Raw genomic sequence first — 21,804 nt, 5'->3', positions numbered from 1 at the left:
TTTTAGGATCGATGGTGTTAGGATGGGGATCGGAGGTTCTATGCATGCTAAGCTTAAGAGGGAGACATTTAGAAGATAGGCCGATGGTGAAGGATGCGGCAAAGTTGAAGTTCCGGGACGGACGATCAGAGGGGAGGGTGGGACTCTCCGAGAACAAGGTCTATATCCCGATTACCACCTAAACACACTTCGCTCCTAATTGCTAAGATGACACAAGTTAACTTGTGACAAACTCACCCTAGGAACGATTAGAAAGGCTCAAAGCGACGCGGAAGCTTAAAAGAGCTGCTCACAAATTAACATCAGGCTCAAAAGAAAAAGATCGGAAGCAAAGCTTCAAAACTGATACTAAAACTATCTCCAGCTACTGAACTGAATGCATGTCAAAAGGCTACCTGAGCTGCTACTCGAGATTCTATGGAAACAGAAAAGCTACAGGTGCAGCAATGCAAGGCAGAGATCGAGCTTGACAGGAAAAGTGCAGCTGAGTAATTAAACAGGCAACGATTAATACTTGCAAGCTCTAGAACTCAAACCAGAAAGATGCTCAAGCACACAAGCTAGCTGGCCGACTGAACAAAACAAAAACTGTCACAGGATCACCATTTCACACTAAACAAGCTCACACAGCATGAATTGTTCAACGAAAAGGTAGAGCCTAAATTGCCTTGCAATGATTACTTACTGTAGCATGACAATGACATTGCTTTTGAGAAATTCTGATCGGCAAAACAAAAGAGCATTATCTAGGGGGGCAAGTGCTAAACTTCAGGTCGCATGAAATGGTCGGATGCTAATTAGAAAGACTAAACATGAGCTAATTATAAAACTAATTGCACATATGGAGTCTAATTCGCGACATGAATCTATTAAGGCTAATTAATCCATCATTAGCAAATGGTTACGGTAGCACCATATTGTCAAATTATGGACTAATTAGGCTTAATAGATTCATCTTGCGAATTAGACTCCATCTGTGCAATTAGTTTTGTAATTAGACTATGTTTAATACTTATAATTAGTATCAAATATCCGATGTGACAGGTGCTAAAGTTTAGTAGGGGTATCCAAACACCCCTAATTAGTTTAGGGCTTGGACTCTGTAGCATGAAAGCAACCTTTCAAGGTACTACCTGCTGCTTGAGCTGCTTACCTGCGTGACCTGCAAAACCAAAAGATGCAGTACCTGCACTTGCCGCTGGAATTCAGATGGCAACTAGTTCCTTCTCTGTTTACCTGCACAGGCTGTCGACTGCCTGAAGGCCAAGCTGCAGCTGCAGAGGAGGTGTTTTGTTCCTCGAAAATTAGTCCGTGTCACATCGAATAATCAGAGGTTAATTAGGAGGATTAAATATGAGTTAATTATAAAACTAATTGCACAAATAGAGGCTAAACGGCGAGATGAATCTATTAAGCCTAATTAATTCATCATTAGCAAATATTTACTGTAGTAGCACATGGTCAAATCATGAACTAATTAGGCTTAATAGATTCATCTCGCCGTTTAGCCTCCATCTGTGTAATATGTTTTGTAAATGCTCTACGTTTAATATTCCTAATTAGTATCTAAATATTCGATGTGATAGGTGCTAAAAATAAGTAGCTTGGCTCCAAAGACGAACGGCACAGACAGAGAAGAAAATGCACAGCTGAGGCTGCTACTGTACAAGAAAATGGGAGACCCAAAGCCGCAGCCTGCACTGAAGAACACACAATCGAGTCGCGCAAGAAGCTGCTGCAGAAAACTGAAAGCTTGCTGCTGCGAACACAAGCTGTGGTCACCACTGAACAAGTCAAGCTGCAGGCCGCCTGGGATCACAGAAATCGAACAACGGCCAGGCGATGCACTCGACGCTCAGCCAACAGTCGGACCAGATGCATATGGTCACACCTCGATGTGCTAACGGGTGACCCTCTGGTGCACGACACAGCAAACAGAGCAGAACTGGAGCTCGAGCTTTACACCAAATTCACCAAAAACCAATCAAATCAGGACCGATTCACACAGGATTTTGGACCGCGATCTCCTCACATCATGAGTGATCCAAGAACAAGATCTCTAAAAGATCAAGAATTCACAATCGATTTTGCAATTTTCGGAAAACCCTAGGGAAAGAACAAGTTGGGGGAAAACCCGAAATCGAAGGTGCTCACAAGAGGATTAGATCAATTTATGACACCCACCAAAACCCATCAAGAAATCTGACATAAATCGCAGCAAGTCGCAAGAACGAAAAAACACCAAAAAATCACCCGGAAAAGATAAAACACTCGGGACGAAGAAGTGGAGCAACTGTGCATGAGATTGAGACTTGTATTACTTCACCATGTTTAGTTACAAACCACTCTTAAGCATAATCAAAGCTAAGATGGTAAAAAAAATCAAATAAAAAAAATCCTCCCATGCATCTCTCTCCCTCTCTCTCACCTAAAGGCTTTCACAAACAAATGAGAAGTCCCACTCCTCGTGTGTGTGTATATATATAGACACAGACATATATATGCGTTTGACAAATGTCCAAAATACTCTTACATGAAGCTACAACCCAAATACCCCATAGGGGTAAAATTGTCCAACTTTTTGTCGGTACATCGAACGGACCTGGCGCCTTCACGACTTCGCTTCGCCTCGACGCAAGCTTCACGATAGTGCCATGCGTCCTCCGACTCGACGCCGTCCGGCCGCACCGGACTCGTCCCCGGTTTTGAGGCCAAACCGGTCAAACTCTCTCGCACACCCCGCCAGGCATGACTCACCCCCGGTTTTGAGGCCAAACCGGTCAAACCCTCTTGCACACCCCGCAGGCGTGACTCACTCGCGGTTTTGAGGTCAAACCAGTCAAACCCTCTTGCACACCTCGCAAGGCGTGACTCACCGATGTCGACGTGTGTCCAGCCTCCGCCAAACCTTCGACGCCTCCAGGTCTTTTGCTCCCGTTCCCAGGCCGCCTACTTGATTTTCCTCCGTCCCGCTTGACTCGATCGACGCCGTCTCCATCCCGTCCGTATACTCTTGCTCTTCCGTGCACCATGTGGATCGCCCATGACTCCGCCCGGACTCCTCGATTCCCTCGATCTAAGCCTACTCGTGTCCACCCTTCACAGCCCTAGTACATCGGTATGAACCTTTCGCTTGACCTTCACCTCATGCCGTCGACCGCCATGTTGCATCCATCACCTGCACATCACAAGCCAAGAGACACAACACACAAGATATGTTTTACACAAACACCACAACAAAACACACACACTTCCGGTTAGTCGTTAGCATAATCAAGCACATATGGAATATGGACTCAACCGGTAAAGTCTCAAATCATCCAATCAATCACTCATCATAAATAGATCAAGGCACATATCAACTTGATCTCTAGGCATGCTAAGCTTAAGAGGGAGACATTTAGAAGATAGGCCAACGGTGAATGATGCGGCAAAGGAGTGAAAATGGCTGGATTAGTTAGTGCGGCTGCAGATTATTGTGGTAGAGACGGGTGGGGTGGGGGTGAGTGATTGTGTTGCTTGACACGAGTAACACAAAAGAAGGGGCGAGGTAGAAGATGACATGTCCACCGTTGAATAGGAACATATAGCCGATTGCAAAGTTGCTCATTTTAAGATAATTGACAAATAGCATCTCTCAATTAGAAAATACTGAAATGCCAAGTATTTTGACATGGAAGGATGAAGTTAAAACTCGCACGATTGCGCCAAACTTTGGTTGCACAAAACCATTTGTCAGTGTCGTGTAGGAGAATGACATATGAGTAAATCACTTTCTAGGCATGAGAACGACAATGCCATATATGACTCATCGGAGGACGATCGACAAATGCGCCGACGCAGAGAGATCTGATTTATGAGGCCCGCGCGCGCCGGACGGCAGGCGCCCTCAGCCTAGCTGCCTATGCGTGACATGACGCGCTGCTCATCTCGCGCCGCCCGGCGCCAGCAGTCTCGAAGCAACGCCAAAGCCGCGGCGTGTGGGACTGGGAAGCGGCCTGATGTAGTCGGCTAGTCGCCATGTTGTATCTCGGCATGGTTCATCAATCATCAGGTCCGCCTCCGGCGGCGAGTGGGGAGTCCGCGTGACGGCGTGAGGAGCGAGGACACCACGACGACGACGACGGGTGGAGTAAAAGGAGCGTCATATGATTTATTTGGGCCTCGATACGCGTTGGGCCAAGATTACGCTAGGCTTCGAGCTTGTATCGGCTTAGTGAGTCAACATGGATTTATTTCTCTCCTATCTTTGTGATCGGCTGATCGCGTCATGTACATATAGCGCCTTCACATCGAACGAGGAGGAGCTTTTTCTTTCCTCTTCTATTTTTTTCCTGACACCTGTGCGTTCGTTTTGCTGTTCCTGCCACAACGGTTTGACCTTTGCTTCTGCCAAAGTACTCCCTCCATCTATGGAAAAAAAGCAATTCTAAGATTTGAAATTTGTCCAAGAAAAGAATACAACTATAGCATATGCCAGCTAGCTAATAAGCTACTAGCTATGCACGTTGCAACTCTCAATGAAGCAGAGTACTCTTCAGGCCTTCTGTTAGACTCTGTTTGCTGCAAGCCTGCAACCTCCTGTAAAGGCCACTATTTATTTACAGTTACACCTAGCTTAGGTTATCCGCACCGCGGTGCGCTATCCCCACCTCAACTGCAAATTTGCCGGTCCCTCTCCCGCACCGCGGTATGCTATCCCACCTCCTATCCTACCGATTGCTACAGGGCACCGGCAAATCCATAGGCGGACGAGGCGAATGGTATCGCTCTCTCGCACCATCCTGGAGAAAGCAGGGAGGGAGGGAAGGAGGAGGCCGTGGGTGGCGCCGGGGAGGAAGCCGCGGCCACCGGCGGGAGGAGGCCGCGGGCTCCGAAGCCGACGAGCTCGCCATCCGCCACGTGCTCACCAGCGCACGGCCATCGAGGAGGAGTTGGTGATCGGGGCAGGAGAGGAGCAGGAGATGGCGGCCGGGAGGAGGAGGAGCCGCGGCGGAGGAGGCCGTCGTTGGGGAGGAGGAGGCCGCGGGTGGCCGCCGAGGGCCACCACAGCGCCGACGGGCTCCTCGTGCCCTCACCGCATCGGATTTGGAGAGAGAGGGAGGCGGCGGGGAGGAGAGGGGGTGGGGTCGAGGCCGGAGGTGGCGCCCGTCGTCATCGTCGAGGTTGAGGTGCGGGGAGAGAGGAGGTCACCGTCTGCCGACAGGAAGAGGCAGCGGCGGGGAGGGAGGAGGCCACTGGCGAGAGGAGGCAGTGGCGGGGAAGGAGGAGGCCGTCGGCCGCTGGCGGGAGGAGGCAGCGGTGGGGAGGGAGAAGGCTGCCGGCCACCGGCAGGAGGAGGCAGCGGGGTGGTGGTTGGTTTGCAGGTGGAGATAGAGGATGGCGCGGTGCAGTATTTTTTATTTGGAGATGGAGCCAGAACCTCCTGTCATGTGGGCCATATGGGCTATGGAGATGAAGATAGAGGTTCGGCGGTGCGGATAGGCCGCTGGCCACCGGCAGGAGGAGGCAGCGGGGTGGTGGTTGGTTTGCAGGTGGAGATAGAGGGTGGCGCGGTGCAGTATTTTTTATTTGGAGATGGAGCCGGAGCCTCCTGTCATGTGGGCCATGTGGGCTATGGAGACGAAGATAGAGGTTCGGCGGTGCGGATAGCCTTAGCGTCTGCAACTCGTTCACAATCCTTGCCTCTAGGATTTGAGAACTATGCATTAGGCTTACTCCCTTCAATTTTTTTTACAAGGTGTATTTTGTTTTGTTAGAATAAGACTTTGACAAAAAGCTAATCTATCACTATTTCACACAAAATGTATTTTTAATACGAATCTAATGTCATCAACTTTTGGAATACTAGTACAATAATTATTAGTCAAATGCTTGTCCTAATGAAATAAAATAAAAAAACTTATAATTTCAAACAACTCGAGTATTTGACTAGCTCGAAACATGCACATAATGTATTTCAATATTGTTGCTACACCACGCCATTCTATTATTTAATCCCACAAAGCAATTAAATGTATGGAAATGCAAGAAGGAAAAAAGCACATGAAGAATAACCTAAGTTGACTTTGGTGAGTGCAGGTAGCGTAGAACCTAGACAAGGCAAAGTTGCGGTTAGCCTGCTGCGATAAACTGCGTAAACTGTCAAACACGCAGCAGGTAGCCTTTGTAGCCCGTCCATGGAGGTCGGTAGGCCTCGATGGATGCGGCTACGTACTCGTACGGTTTCTTGCGAAGCGTGAAAAAAGAACTCGTAGCATGGTATGCAGAATGTACACGCTTTTACACGACAGGGAATTCCTGCCTACTCTCCCCGTCCCAAAATAAACGCACACTCCCAGGAGGCTCCGGCAGTAAACTAGCTACTACCCTGTCTGCATCAAGCATGCATGCATCCTGTGGACACTGGATCTACTGTAGTAGCTACCTAGTAGCTTGCAGCCATGCAGCATGCAGCTAGCGTCTCCGGCAGATTGCAGGATTCTCCCCAAAAAACGTGTCGAGCAGACTGAATGCGGAAAGGAAAACGTGACGCGAGCTCCGCCTGAGGGTATCTTTGTGGAATGCATGCAGGCACCAGCCGGCCGGGCTGGGCTGTCCACAGTTCCCACAAGCAGATGAGACCGATATATATTCCGGCACGGCCAGCATGGGACCCGACACCGGAGCTTAAGCAGTTAATAAGCTGGCCTAGAGCGAGCGAGGGGGCCATGCAACGCGCTGCGCATTTCGCTGCCGCGCCCGGCGCCCCCCAGCATCCAGCATCCAGCAAGCGACGAAAGTGTACTGGCCGGCCTCGGCCTGGCCGGACCGGTCCCGGCCGGCGACTGATCGCCCTAGCTACCCCTCTGCCGCGCCTAACCTGCTTTTGTCTCCATTTAAGTCGTTTTCCCCGGGCACCAATTGCGGCACGGCTCCTAACTAGTTACGGGGACCATTCCGTCTCGCCCCAGCCCCCCAACCCGACAGGCCTGTATTCTTTGTTTTTTTTTTAAGCGTAACCCGAAGGCCTGTATAGCTGATCGCGGCCACAGGGCACGCCGCGGCGCGCCTTGTCATCGACGCAGGCTACGGGTAGGCGTACGTGCACGCAGCTCGCTCGCTGCACGTCCAGGTCCAGGCATGCAAGGGCACGGGCGGATTGCATTTCTGTATTGCTCGCGCGCGTTGGGGGAATCAATTCTGGCGCAGACCGCCCGCCGTCTAGCCCTGCCGGCTGCCGATGATCCTGCTTTGGCATGCTGCAGTCGCCTGCCCGGCCGGCTGGCCGGCTGACGCCTCTCTCAGTCTCAGCCTTGGCAGACGGCGAGTAGATAGCAACAAAGTTTTGAGGTACTGGCTTACCTAGCGCGGGACCGAAATCGGAAGGGACCTCGCGTGGCGTCAACGGTGGCAACTCGCCGGTAGAAAACAACCTTCCATCCTCAATAAAAATATCGATCGTTTCTAAACCTAGGACTAATTTTGTGGTCCGTGTAGACTCCTTCAGTCCCGATTGGTGACACCAACATAGATTAAAGCATCTCTGAGCTTTAGTCTCGGTTGGTAACACCAACTGGGACTAAAGAGTCCTCCACGGGTAAATTCAAAAGGATAGCATCCCCTTCTCTGGATGTGCCGTGTAGGTAAGATGGTAACGAAGCTATGCGCAAGGTAAGAGGTTGCGGGTTAGAATCACACCCACCGTGCACGCGCATATTTCGCATGAAAAATCACGTGGTGGAGCCTCCCGGGAATTTAGAATATTTTTTTAGCGCAAAAACCCTTTAGTCTCGTTGGTATTACCAACCGGGATTAAATGTTTGCCCCGAATAATTAGTCCCGATTGGATTTTCGAGACCTAAGCGTCTCTCCAGCCGGGACTAACCGCGCACACGCATATTTCGCGTGAAAAATCGCGTGACTTGCGATGTGCGCGTGGGGGAGCCTCCTAGGAATTTAGAATATTTTTAGCGCGAAAAACCGTTTATTCTCGTTGGTATTACCAACCGGGACTAAAGATGGGGATCTTTAGTCCCGAATAATTAGTCCCGTTTGGATTTTGAGACCTATGCGTCTCTCCAATCTGGACTAACCGTGCACGTGCATATTTCGCGTGAAAAATCGCGTGACTTGCGATGCGCACGTGGGGGAGTCTCCCAGGAATTTAGAATATTTTTTAGCAAAAACCCTTTAGTCCCGTTGGTACTACCAACTGGGACTAAAGGTTTGTGTTTAGTCCCGGATGAAAGATCCCGAACTAAAGATGGGGAACTTTAGTTTCAAATAATTAGTTCTGGTTGGATTTTCAAGACCTATGCGTCTCTCCAACCGAAACTGATACTCAATTTTCTACAGTGTCCGTTCTCTGATAGGGCCGCTTCTTTGTGAAGGCGCACGAAACAGTGCACACCTAGCATCATGAACACCTGGATTGGAACTAACATGTCCGAGCTAGATTGTCCATGGGTAGTGCTCGATGGCGATTGGCGACAGCGTGCATAGCCAGAACCCAGAAAAGATTTTACGCAACGCAACACGCAGCGATGTGGGCAGTTAATCGGTGACCGAAGACGGTACTGTGGCACACTGTAACCCCCGGCGCACCGAACGTGTCGAAAGTTTGCGACCACACCGGCGGACAGGACCAGACCAGAGATACCAGACGGGACGACCACGTCATGCAGGCCGATCACTAGTTGGGCGCGGGCGCGGGGCGGGCCGGCCCGGTGGCCCACTGACTCTGCCGTCCACCACCGATCCCCACCACTCATTCCGGCCCTGCCCGCTTTTCAGACAAACAGTCGCTAGCGGCTACTGCTGCCGCTACTGTTCCCACAGCCTTGCAGAGAGACCAGACCAGCCACAGAGAGAGAGAGTCCGAGAGAGAGGACGCCCCCTCGGCTTTGCTGCCCGGCCCTGCTCTGGGCTCGACGCCTTTCCCATTTTGCCCTTGGCCTGCGCCCATTCACGCACCCATCCGAAGCAAACCAGCCTCGCGCCCGTTGTCTCCCTCTGCCTGCCTCTCTCGGCTCGGGCATCATTCATCAATCAAACCGGGGGCAGCAAGCAACAGGCAACAACAACAGATCCGAGGCTTTCTCGAATCGGGCAGGTCCGTCAATCAAATCCGCCAGGTGACGAGCCGCTCTCACGTACCACCCGTCAAATCCAGCGCCGATCGTTGATCAGCTCGTCACATCGAGATACCGCACCCACATCCAGCCCCAGGGGGGGACCGAGCCGCCCGGCACGCCCCTATATAACCCTCCCTCCTCCCATCCCCGCTCTCCCGTGCTCATCCATCCATCCACTCTCGCCAAGGCAGGGCCTCCTTCTCCTCGCTGTGCTGCCCCGCAGCTGCAGAACACTTGCCTCGCTCTCCAGCGCGCGCCCGCCCAAGCACCGGAGAGCTCGCGCGGCAGGCACACCCGCCGGCCGGAGGGGGGGCTACGACTGTTCTGTGCAAGCACGGCAAAGCTTGGCGCGATGATGTCGTCGGTGCCGGAGGCGGCGTTCGCCATGGACCAGCACCTCGCGCCGCCGCAGTTGCAGACGGCGGCGGAGCAGGAGCAGCTCTGCTACGTGCACTGCAAGTGCTGCGACACCATCCTCGCGGTACGACGTACACGCACATGCCGGATTCAGGCATGGTTTTCCGACCGTTTCCGCCGCGACGAGAAAACTAACCCCTAGCCCGTACTGCTGCTGCATGCAGGTGGGCGTGCCGTGCAGCAGCCTCTTCAAGACGGTCACCGTGCGGTGCGGCCACTGCGCCAACCTGCTCTCCGTCAACCTCCGCGGCCTCCTGCTGCCGACGGCGGCGGCCAACAACCAGCTCCCCTTCGGCGGCCAGCAGCAGGCTCTCCTCTCTCCGACCTCCCCGCACGGCCTACTTGTATGTACTACTACATATATACTGTAACTTCGCAGATGTTTTGGATCTGCACCCGTCTACAAACAAACCAATAACAATCTTCCTGCAGGATGAGATGATGCCGTTCCAACAAGCGCCGAGCCTGACGAGTGCTGAACCGGCGAGCGCTTGCGTGAGCACCATCACCAGCATCAACAACAGCTGCGGCGGCCGCAACAACGCGTCGGCCATGTCCATGGCGCCGCCGCCGCTGAAGCCTGCACCGCAGGAGCCGCAGCTGCCCAAAAGCGCGGCGTCCGGGAACAGAAGTGAGTGCCTCGTCGGTTCTCCCATTTTCCTCTTCATCGTTTTAGTGCACTAGCAATAGAGAAACGATCGAGTTAGTCGAGAGAGGAGAGCTCCACAGGCTGAGGGCTGCACATAGTTGACAGTTCTTGTGAGCACGCCTGCAAGCATGTAGCTTGATTCCTCTTGTCTCTCGAGACTTTGAGCAGTCTTTTTTTAGCCCACTATTTTTCTTCATAGAGGATTATATTTGAGAGGTCAAGAGAGAGATGAATAGTTTGCACGTCAGCCAAATAGTGCCTTCTGTATGTGTGATTCTTTTCACAGTACGTTCACGGTAGGCTCTTCCCAATCCCAGAGTTCAAAATTATAATATGCACAGTGCGAAAAAAAATAGACCAGAAATAAAGTGTTGAAATATGCAAGTGCTAAACACAGGAGATCCAACAGTGATCTTTAGGGATCGATAACAACAGACGTACAGAACGTTGGCCAGTCTGCCCACATGTTATCTGACACTATTTGATGTAGTTTTCTCAGTCTTTGCAAAATAGGTTTGTTCATCATCTGTTCTACTGTTGACTCGTGTGCGCGTTTTCTGCAGCTGCAGAGAAGCGGCAAAGAGTTCCTTCGGCATACAACCGATTCATCAAGTGAGTTTATTAATCGTTAATTTCAGGAACAAGTTAAGTTTCCCCCTTTAGCATCATGCATATATATTTGATGAGCTTGCCACTCATGCGTTGTATGTTGGCCTTGTAATGCATAGAGATGAGATCCAGCGCATCAAGGCCAGCAACCCGGACATCACTCACAGGGAGGCTTTCAGCGCGGCTGCCAAGAATGTAACTCACTCCTCTCTTTTTCTCAAGCGCAACCGATCTTCTCATAGTCCAGATTTAATTTGCAGTGTATGTAGACTTGGTATTGACTGTTCGATTCTTCCTGTCTATGCATCAGTGGGCCCATTTCCCACACATCCATTTCGGTCTCATGCCGGATCAGGGCCTCAAGAAGGCCTCTATGCAAAATCACGTAAGATCTTAACGAAGACCTACCAAACCCTAATCATACACTGCTACTGTGTAGAGTAATCTGAACTCTAAGCCAACGCACTTATGCTGCCTGATGAGCAACACTTTTTTTTTTAATTTCTCTTCCTGTGCTTTGTAGGAGGGAGGTGAATGCATGCTTTTCAAGGATGGCCTCTACGCCGCCGCCGCCGCCGCAGCATCTAGCATGGGCATTGCTCCCTTCTGATCTTCACGGACCGGGATGATCGACAGAGTTCTGCCTTTGTGCATCTAGCAATAGGGCACAGCTTAGTGTTTCTGCCTCGTTCCCTCGTATCTTGTTGCTAGCTAGTTAGCTTTAATGTTTCCTCCGGAGGATCTCGAAACGTATCTCTCAGTAACCGCATGTCGGTATCTATGCGTACTCTTCTTCTTCTAGTTCTGCTTCCGTTCCGTTTTTTCAGTTTTTCTGTAACCTGGACTCCTGGAGAGGTTGACATGTGCGTATGCTGCCTCTTATATAATATGGACATAATTCTAGCTGGATCTTTGGCTGAGCCTCTTTGACTTTAGCTTTTCCTAGTGTTCACCTCCAATCCTTCGGTCACAGAAACATATACAATTTTATTCTGCAAAAAATACAAGTAGGAAAGCTTCAAAAGGCAGTATAATAATGGCTGTAAATATCTTTCTGGAATACTAAAATAAAAACATGGAAAAGTCATAAATAAGTATTTTCAGGATTTTTTAATAATATCACAATTTATTAATTGGTCCTCATAAATAGACTACTAAAGACGAAGTTGCTAAAAATTGTGTTTCTAGACCTTAGTTCACAATTTCGGCAGTATATACAACATGTAGTATTTATTTATGCATAGCAAAGTGACTTTCTATAGATATGGTGAGGGCACAGTACCTCGAGGGCCATACCTACAGGGCAAAAGGTGACATAATAAGTCGAGGGTGGCGCTAAGAAACAATACGGACGAACTTGCACAATACACGATCATGCTTTAGTGTGTAATAGAAAGTAAGTCTAAATTTTGTTAAGGAAGTTAAGTGGACAGAATGGATTGGTGAGAGGAGCAAAATGGACTTTTACCAATGTAAAATACATCCACCAGTTCGTTGCCAACCCTTGTGGCTACTTCTTTTTGCATCATTAGACATAATTTTGCAGCTTGCTCAAGCTCATCTACGTTTGGGATCAGCTTGGGAGGAACCAACATGTGGCCTATATATTTTTCACCCATATATATCGGTCATTATGTGCTTTTGCAGCAATAAAATATCAACAAAAACAGTGGTTGTGTAATAGAGAACAAGGGCAACGGTCAATCATGGCAAAAAACCGTCTATATCTTTATTGCCTGCCTACTTACAAAGGTACACGTAGCTAGATCGAGCTCGACTTCAAAGCCGGACATATATTTGGTTGGTGTCCAACTTTCATTCTACTCTTGAAGATTGCTAGAAAACATGTGACGAACATAGTAGCGGCTCATAGCAAATCATGTAAAAAATGTGGCACGAATGTGCTGGGTGCACCCGGACATAGAAAAAATTCATAATCTCTTCTCATCTCTAAATTTTTACCATGTTAAATTAAACGCCCACATATACTATGAAGGTGCCGCACCCACGAACGAGCCTGGTGTGATAAGCAAACACAACAAGCCGCTAATTTAGAACGCATATCCAGCGTCCCCAAAGCCATATCCATCTTCTTGGCGAACCGCCGTGACGAGTCCCTTTCCCCGGAAAAGTACGTGCCTATACCCCCCCACGACGACAAGAAGACAGTGCTCCACACAAACATACAACGGCGCCACGCGGGTGCAGTGCGGGCGCGGGCGCGCGGCGTAGGAGCAAAGCAAAGCAAGCAAAGCGTCTCGTTGCGCGTGCACGGCAGGCGCGCGGCCGGAGAGGAGGCGGCCAGCCTCTCTACAGCGTGCCGCCTAGATCCGGCGCTAGCTGACGATCAGAACTGAGGCAGCAGGCAGGGGGGCAGGCAGCAGGCGCAGAGCACTGGCAGGCTGCGCGCGGCTGCCACTGCCAAAGCCTGTGCGCGGCGCAGGCGGCAGGCCGGAGGAGTCAGTCAAGGGCGCCGGCCGGCCGGCCGGCCGTCCGCGTGAGGTAACAGTTTGGGGAGACGAGCACAACCAGGCCAGAGGCCAGGCCACTGCTAGGCCCGGGGCGGTTTCGCTCCCGCTGCTGTTAGCCCGGGCACAGCTAGCGGCTGCTGCGCTGCACGCGGTGCGCTGCCTCTGGCGCAAGCGCAATTATGGAGGGAGCCAGGAAGGAGGCTAGCGAGCCGATGTGATGGAACCCTTTGCGCACCAGCATCTACAGGCTACAGCTACAGGGATATAACGGTGCGACCATCTGCGTATGTCCAGAGCTAAGCTTGCCTTAGCTGCACTGTTGCGACCTAACCCTAGCCTCTTCCCCCCGGGCCTGCACTCTTTCCCCCTCTGTCGCGTGCTGTTGCTCTCATCTGTCCACTCGCCACCCGCCGGCCCGGCCGGCCCCGTCCCAGGAGTACTCCACTCCTTCCCTCCGATCCCATAATTTTAGAATTTCAGGTTCAAAATTTATCTCAAAACAAATGCACATATTTAGCAATGGGATCATCCAATTCTACTATTTTCTCTCCTCCCAAAATACAATAACTACATCTTTATAGCGGGTATATATCTCACCAACATTTTCACCCAAACTCTAGAAGTGCATTTATTTTAGAATCGGGGGTACTCCGATTCCGGTTACATGCATGGGATGGAACCGATTGAGTGATCGGCGCTTCATCGGTTTGATATGATCGCGGTTTGGTTTTCCCTCTCATGGGTCAATGATTGCTGTGTTCCCGGTTGCCGTGTTGCCAGCACAGTTCGCGCGCGGCAGCATCGGAACTGTCACGTCGATACGATCGCCCCCGGCCGTGTGGAGTGTGGACGACACCAACGCGCGTCCGCCGCCGGGCCGGCCACTGTTTCGATCGACCCCAGCAGGTGCCTTGGCGCTTTCCGCCGCGCGATGATGGCCTATGACGAGCCGTGTCAAGAAAATAAGTGGAGTACTGTAGTACGTAGCGGTGTAGTACTGACATTTCCTCTCGCTCTTATCCAAGGATGCTACCGTGTTTTGTTTTTTTAAAAAAGGATGCTACTGTGCACGCGACGGGTATAAATGTATAATGGGAATGATATGGGAAGGTAGCCAGTAATATGTTAAAGAGAAAATGGCTTTGCGGAGCATCTGATCAGGTCATAGAATCGATATGACAGTTTAGATTGGTCGGCGTTCCATGTCAGTGCTGGCTAGCTCGCATATCGTGTCAACTCTGAACTGTTCACAGTTTTTAGAGACAGTTACCAGTTCTTCTAGAGATGGAATTTTTTGCGGTTTCTTTTGACACGGATATTTTACGGTTCTATACATTTTACAGTTTTAGTGAGAGGGAGACTGGGAGAGGCAGGGAGCTACGACTACAAGACTTGCCTTTTTCCTAACAGTCTTCTATTATAAAGTGCCCAACAGTGATAGCGCATTTGGTTCAATAGCTGCAAAAACTGTGGGCAATGAGTTTGTGGGGGGTTTACATTGTTGGTAATTACCAAAATTGTAGGAAAAGATGGTAAATTATACAACAAATACTGTTGGACATTTAGAAAAATATATAAATGATGCTAACACTGTACTCTTTTGTAGTGCTATTCCAACCCTGAGAAAAACGCAAGAGAAATTATTCCAATCCGGAATGTTATTCAACGCAAATGGTTGCTTTTATGGGCCGAGTTAGTATTTGCATATTGGGCCTTTTCAAGTTGGACTATCCAGCCCGATGAAAAGTTACCAACCAGGATCACCTTTTGGAGAAAATTATTAGGGATGTTTGCCACACTCCAGAAAAATTAGCTCTACTTCACCAACTCTAGAAAACTAGCAGCCAAACACGTCTAGCTCTAACAACTCCAGCTCCAAAAAAAGATGGAGCTAGAAGTCATATCCATATTTTTTATGAGACTTCCTTGTGAAATTGGTGGTTATTTACCCACCGTGGCCACTCAAAATTGGTGGTTATTTACCCACCGTGGCCACTCAAAGCACAAACTTAGGTCGGATCGACAAAAGAAAAAAAAACATCGAGGAATCCCGTCGACCCCCTCATCTCGTCGCCGCCTGCCTCCCGCGAACCCTAGCGGCGGCGCTGGTCGCCTTGGCCGCCGCCGGCCGAGTCCCCGGCGAAAATGGATGGCGATGGCGACCCTCCTCCACCCAATCCGGTGATTCCTTCCTTATCACCTCCAACCGGCTCGATTTTGTCCTCCGCCCATGCCGCTCAGAGACAACTCGCGCTGGGCCATGGCGGCCTTGATGGCCTTGGGTCTCGTGGCGTCGAGCGGCGGCGTGCTCACGCTCGCGTTCCTCTGCAACAAGGCGCTGCTCCCCGTGAGGGTCCCCATCACCATCACGCTCACGCCGCCCGTCGCCAGGGCCCTCAACCGCTGGAGGCTCGTCAAGAGCTGATCTGTGAGTCCGTCCACCGATTCGGATTCTCTGCAATTCTAGGATCAGAGCAAAAACTGATGCAACCTTCACCTACTTGTAGAATGATGTGGCTGTTGTTTAATTCGAAAGAGTTCCTGTTGAATAATGGTGCTGTGAAGCTGAATTCTGTTCTAGACAAACATGAAATTGGAGAGCAACAGATCAATTTTTTTGGCCTTGTTAGTGATACTGTCATTTGTCAATCTGTCGTTATACATGGTATTCACCATAACTGAGTGGATTTCTGTAACAATTATCTTTGGGTCATAGCAATGCTCCAGATGTCTATGTTTACTTCTTTTTTATAGTGTCTGGGAACTATTTAGTTGATGTCCAACAAACCTTCAGCCATCTATTGGCCAATTTTATTCCTTTTATGTAGTTTTATGCAGAGTTTATGGGGATGAGATGCTTGCATGACCAGAGCCCAAAGACTGAAAATGCTGTAAAGTACTCGTGCTGCTGCGTGGTGCTGCAGATGCGTTTGTTAAATTTTGTATCTTATCACGGATGAAAGCCTTGGAGCAAATGTCTCATTTTATATCATGTCATGCTCACTGTTGAGCTAGTTTTTATTTTTTCCCCCGAAGTACTGTAGTGATAGTACTGTAGCATGTGACAAAAAATAAAATAAAAACTCTCCAAAATGCTTAAAACACAAACAGCCATCCACCATGGGCAAAATAGAACATTCCCACCAAATCCTTATATTTCTGGAGCTGGAGCACTACAATTTGCCAAACACGTATAGCAGTTCCATATTTTTCTGGAGTTGGTGGAGTGGAGCTGGGAAAGTGTGGAGCTGGTTTTTGTGAGGTGGGGTGTTGCCAAACACCCCATTAAACTAGGGCCATACAGTTTTTGTCACTTTATTTTTTTAACCTGATGAGACTCATGAGGAGATGGTCTGTGAGATATTAGTTGATGCACTAGTAAAATGAAGAGAGAGAAAACGTTACACAAGTTTCTTGAAGCGCATTATTCATGCAATAGATTAATTATTGTTGTCCCAAAAATTACACTTGTCTCTTCCATCTTCTCAATTCGTTGCTTGTGCGCTAGTTCCAGAGGAAGAGCTAGAAAGAAAACCAAATAATTAAGCAATACTGCTCTACAAATGAGTTCATACACAGGCACATCTGCCTGTCGCTCTACTCATAGAGAACTCGCTGAATACGGCCGGATGTAGGCGGAGTTGAGCTGCCAGATCTTGACGGACTTCGCGGTGACGTGAACGTTGGTAGCGTTGTTGAAGAGGAAGACGCGGGCGGAGTCGTAGATGGCTCTTGTAGGGTACACGCGCGACGTGATGCACGTCCGTCCGCCTTGCGCAAAGCTCTCCACGATGGAGTGATCAACCTGTAAAGCGATACGCAATGTGATGAACGAGTGTTCATAATAATGGCCAATCCATAATACTAATATATACTGGCATATGAACACGGGAGTTCTTTTACACTACATAATACTACTGCTCAGTGCTATAGTATAGAGAAGATTTAACCTTTGGGTAATTTAATAATTATTACTCCATCCGTTTCAAATTGTAGGTTGTTTTAGCCTTTTTATGTACATAGTTTTTACTATGCTATGTGCATGTAATATCTATGAATCTAGAAAAGCCAAAATGACTTATAATTTGAAATTGAGGAAGTACGTTGTAAAAGTGAGATTCCAAATAGAATGATCTTGTAAACTTTATACTAGTGTCAAAAAATATCATAGTGATGTCATTTGTGTTCTTATATGCTAACATACTATAGGTGAAGGTGAAGTTTCCAATAATATACAATTAATCTTGACCATCGGATATTTTTATACTAGTCATTTTCGAACACTAGTATAATAGTAAAAATGCTCACTGGGTTATTGGCTTAACACGGCAAAGACTTACCAGTATTCTTACTGACAGATTCTCCCCGTTGAGCACAGGTACCACGCTTCCGTAGACTCTCTTAACCAGATCGTTCGCCTTCGAGCCCCTTGGATATTAAACAAACAAGAATTAACAAAAAAATGTAGCTAGTGAGGCTTCAATGGCATGGAGTCTGTAGTTCACAAGTGCGCGTCGTAAGTACCTGAGCTCGTCCTGGCAGAAGAAAGTCTTGAGGCTGCCGTCCGTGCCCTTGACAAGGTAGAAGTAGACGGCGGTCTGCTCCGACCGGTCCTCGTCCGCAAGCACGAGCAGGCCAAAGGGCCCGAGCATGCCCCGCCCCGCCGCGCCGGCGCTGGTGCTGCAGTTGAACCCGACCTCGGCCTCCGTCACGGCCTCCACGGCCGCCGCGTCCACCTCGAACTCGGCCTCGATGTCCAACTGATCGATAATGCACGTACACGATCAGCTAGCGAGCTAGAGGAAACGATCGAGAACGTGAACTCGCTGCTGCTGATGTTTGCAGCTCGGGTGTGATATTACCTGTGTCGCCTTGCCGACGTCGAGGGGCACGACGGAGCCGCGGCCCAGCGCGACGCCGCCGAAGCTCTTGCCGCCCATCCGGAGGTTCTCCACCTCCACCACGGGCCACTGGAGCAGGTTGCTGCCGGTCTTCGTGTCCAGGAGCACCGTCCTCGGGATTGACTGCTCGTGCATGACGTGGAAAATTTAAAATGGGACGTGCGTGGTAATTATAGCAAGAAGCCGATTCATGCTTTTCGTGCGCATCGTGCATAATCTAGACAGATCGTGGCTCCAAGAAAAGTACAGCCCGGGCAATGAGTTGGTGAACTGCAAACGTGGCCACTGACCTACCCCGATCTGAGAGGTGATGGTTAAAAGAAAACAAAAAAATATCAGTTAAGTTTATCAATTCCATTTTTCACAGATAGACATTAGGGCGCATTTTTCCGGACCAATTTGTTCAATTATTTCGGATCAATTATATTCATGTTGCAGCCGGGCAAAGACAGTGACTCTAGAACGACTTGAACCCAGTTCTGGAGGCAGCACCCAAATAATTTAAGCTTAGCGTGCAGAAGCTAATATGCCCTCCACGCCTTCAACAGCATATCGGCAATGACGATTTATGTTGAAAAAAATAATGGTAACGGCGACAGCTTCACGTCCATTATCAGTGATATATCATTATGCACATGCCCACCTAATCGGAAGAAGCAACCCTTTGAAAAGTTCAGTTTGAAGAGTAGCCCTCCAGAACTCAATTCTCAACTCGCCTTTTGCGTCAACTAATAACAAAGCACAAAATTGAAGTACGCGTGCATGCAAGGCACGCCAGACAGAGACAAATAACTCTTCTACTCCACTCTTCAATATGGCTGTTTTTTTTTTTATGAAAACTCACCTAGCTCCCCTAAGTTGATCTAATTTTTTTTTCAAATATGATTGTATCCTCACGGGGGGCTTTGACTCCAGCCCTCCTGCTAGCCTGCTACGCTGGACGAGACGTGGCAGCAAGCTAATCCGAGTATCCGACCATGCCTGCTTGCCTCTCTCGGCCAATCAGGAAGCAGGTCACGGTCGCACGCACCAGAAAAATATTTCCCCGATTCGCTTACGCCATCGCGCGGTCGCGCCCGTGTTGTTTCTCGCGTGTCCATTGGGCGACAGGAAATCGCCGTTGGGCCCTGATTTTGGCCGGGCGGGTTGATTGCTTGCGAGCGAGATGGGTTGGACTGTTTGTTGTTGGAGGGATTAAACAAATCGGATCGTGGAACTCGTTTCGGATAAAATGGCCGTGCCAGGGCCCACGCAAAAGATTATCGGATCATACCCTCCCTTTTATTTATGGTTTCGATGATCCAGATACAGGAAGAAAACTCTAAAGACGTACCTATTACAGCAAAATTCAAAATTACGTGATTCACCTTTTCGAAAGTCTAAAGTTTTGTAATGTATAGAGTTTCCAGTAAGTAAGGAAACAAACCCGTTGTCAGAATTAATTAGTAGTGCTGTCATTATACGTAACCCGTCCTTCCCTATCGCAAAACCAGCCTGAAGTACGTTACGTGACACCATCACCCATCATAAGGCAGCCCAAATCATCAATTTACCAGCTGATTATAATAGCCGCGCCCCCCCCCCCCCCCCCCCCACTTAAAAAAAAACAGAGAGAGAGAGAGAGTTATCAGATCAATATTACTACGTACCTGGAGGGACGCCCAGCCCTTGAGGATGTCCGCGCGCTCGCTGTCGGTCTCGCCGACCCACCCCCACAGCACACGCCGCCGGAGCACGGGGTCGTAGAAGGTCTTGGAAGCGTAGAACTTGCCGTAGTCGTACCGGAGTCCGATCCCGACGTCGTTCACCGTGTCGTCGGGGGTCCAGGTGTCCGCCGCCGCGTCGTAGGTGCCGATGGCGTAGTAGTCGTGCTTGTCGTCGTCGAGGCTGGCCTTCACCACGTGCTTCACCCCGGGGCCCGGCGGCGCCGAGGTCTCCAGCCCGCTGTTCTCACCGGCGCCGCCGCTGCCGGTGGCCACCGGGTAGAAGTCCACGCACTCCCACATGCCAGTGCCGGGCACGACGTGCATCAGCGCCGGATCCGGGTCGTAGCGCACGAAGTCCTCCGTCCGGTACACCAGCGCCAGCCCCGCGTGGCTCCGGTCCTTGGACCCGATGGCGACGCGCCACGCCGTGTCGTTGGGCACCCGCCACGCCGTCGTCGGGTCGCGGAAGTCCTTGAGCCCGATGCCCGGCGGCGGCACCAGCACGGGGTTGGCATCCGACTTGACCCACTCCCGGAGCAGCGGGTCCGAGGGGTCGGCCGGCTCCGCCAGGTTCTGCACCTGCACCGACTCCGCCGTGGACCCCGTGTAGAGCATGACGATCCGGCCGTCGGGAAGCCTCGTCGCCGACCCGGACCAGACGCCGTTGGCGTCGTACCAGTGGTCGGGCACCATGGCCAGCGGCAGGTGCAGCCAGTGGACGAGGTCGCGCGACACGGCGTGGCCCCAGGTGATGTTGCCCCAGACCGCGGAGTGCGGGTTCCATTGGTAGAAGAGGTGGTACCAGCCCTTGTGGTACAGCGGACCTGCACGAGGGGGTAGCCGGCACGTGCCGAAACGTGTCACGGTTCACGACATCAATACGAGCGCGAAAGCTTTCGCTAGCTGATGGGGATCGCCAATAATGCCATACGATACGATTAGTACGCGCGCATCAATGCGACCCGTGGAATGCTACGAACCACGAAGAAAAGCATGCTCGAGTTCACATGTGAGATCGATATATGGCCGATCAGGGCCAACAACTTACCGTTCGGATCTGGAGAGGCCGGCCGGTCGAGGAAGATGAGCAGATGACAGATCGGGGCAGCGCCATGTGCACGAGGCGTCCGTGACAGGAACGCGAAACGGAGTTAGCGCCAGATCGAGAAAAAGGAAACGATCGCGTGAATCAGAGATGGCGACGGGCCTAACCGTTCATCCAGTTCTTGGGGGGCTGGAAATGGAACGCCGTGCGCTGCCACGCCAGCATCGCGTTGGTCCAGGAGTAGTCCCGGAGCGCGCCGGCGCCGCCGAGGAGCGGGGCCGTCGACTTCTCGGACACGCCCTCCGCCACGCCGCGGGTGGCGGCCACCTCCACGACGCGGCCCGCGGCGGCGGCGACGTCGCCGCCAGCTGGCGGCATGACGACCCGCTGCCCGTTGTCGACGTGCTGCGACGCGAGGATCGTGACCACCGCGAGGACGAGCAGGAGCACGGCGGAGACGACGGCGGGGAGAACGGTCGAAGACGACGGGCGCCTCTGCCCGGCGCCGCCGGCTGGGGCCGCAGCACGCCGAGGGTCGGTCGCCGGGAGCAGCGGCGAGCGAGCGGCGCCCTCCAGCATCGCCGGATCAGCAACGGGCGGGATCATGGCTGCCTCCGGAAGCACCAGGCCGGCTTCCTGGATATCTAGGGTTCAATTGCTTAATGGTAGAGGAGACCGAGGCATGCAATCGATGGCAAAAGGAGCTTTATGTTGTGGCTGTCATGGAGCTGTTCATACGCAAGGGAAGTCTGAACTCTGAACGAGAGGTGCGAACGCGAGAGAGAGGTGGAGCGTTGGAGCAAAGCTAGCAGTATTTATAGCCAGCCAGGCTTATTTGGAAGGACAGAGACGATGTAGTCTGGCGGAGACACTCTTTGCCAATCGTCTGG

The 21,804-nt window shown here is 50.8% G+C and overlaps 2 protein-coding genes across 3 annotated transcripts; one reads left to right on the top strand and one right to left on the bottom strand.

The window, feature by feature from the left end:
• The first annotated feature begins 9,077 nt into the window (after positions 1 to 9,077).
• LOC117862845 (protein YABBY 5) lies at positions 9,078 to 11,700 on the top strand. 2 transcript variants are annotated; one of them, XM_034746372.2, is made up of 7 exons: positions 9,118 to 9,597; positions 9,698 to 9,877; positions 9,966 to 10,164; positions 10,746 to 10,794; positions 10,911 to 10,986; positions 11,102 to 11,176; positions 11,315 to 11,700. In XM_034746372.2, exons 1-7 carry the CDS (start codon positions 9,469 to 9,471, stop codon positions 11,399 to 11,401), a joined length of 795 nt encoding a protein of 264 aa, XP_034602263.1. In that variant the 5' UTR covers positions 9,118 to 9,468; the 3' UTR covers positions 11,402 to 11,700. The 2 variants fall into 2 exon arrangements, with proteins under 2 accessions (XP_034602264.1, XP_034602263.1); XM_034746373.2 differs by lacking the exon at positions 11,102 to 11,176 and having other exon boundaries at positions 9,078 to 9,597.
• Positions 11,701 to 16,672: 4,972 nt separating this feature from the next.
• Positions 16,673 to 21,788, bottom strand: LOC117865261 (beta-fructofuranosidase 1). Its single transcript, XM_034749419.2, has 7 exons — positions 21,082 to 21,788; positions 20,918 to 20,926; positions 19,813 to 20,693; positions 18,125 to 18,286; positions 17,787 to 18,022; positions 17,603 to 17,690; positions 16,673 to 17,067 (listed from the first exon to the last, which is right to left on the bottom strand). The coding sequence occupies exons 1-7, from the start codon at positions 21,518 to 21,520 to the stop codon at positions 16,864 to 16,866; spliced, it is 2,019 nt and encodes a 672-aa protein (XP_034605310.1). The 5' UTR covers positions 21,521 to 21,788; the 3' UTR covers positions 16,673 to 16,863.
• Positions 21,789 to 21,804: the final 16 nt, after the last annotated feature.

This window comes from Setaria viridis, chromosome 7 (assembly GCF_005286985.2).
Source record: "Setaria viridis chromosome 7, Setaria_viridis_v4.0, whole genome shotgun sequence".
Taxonomy (NCBI): domain Eukaryota; kingdom Viridiplantae; phylum Streptophyta; class Magnoliopsida; order Poales; family Poaceae; genus Setaria; species Setaria viridis.
The sequence above is the reverse complement of the archived record's forward strand: the minus strand, read 5'-3'. Positions and strand labels throughout refer to the sequence as shown.

Bases quoted from the DNA above. Each gene is read 5' to 3' on its own strand.
- LOC117862845 (XM_034746372.2), top strand. From the start codon at position 9,469: ATGATGTCGTCGGTGCCGGAGGCGGCGTTCGCCATGGACCAGCACCTC. The intron at 10,795-10,910 runs GTGAGTTTATTA...TGTAATGCATAG, and splicing joins GCATACAACCGATTCATCAA to AGATGAGATCCAGCGCATCA. The intron at 10,987-11,101 runs GTAACTCACTCC...TCTATGCATCAG, and splicing joins TCAGCGCGGCTGCCAAGAAT to TGGGCCCATTTCCCACACAT.
- LOC117865261 (XM_034749419.2), bottom strand. From the start codon at position 21,520: ATGATCCCGCCCGTTGCTGATCCGGCGATGCTGGAGGGCGCCGCTCGC. The intron at 18,287-19,812 runs GTACGTAGTAAT...ATGCACGAGCAG, and splicing joins AGGGCTGGGCGTCCCTCCAG to TCAATCCCGAGGACGGTGCT. The intron at 17,068-17,602 runs GTAAGTCTTTGC...ATCGCTTTACAG, and splicing joins ATCTGTCAGTAAGAATACTG to GTTGATCACTCCATCGTGGA.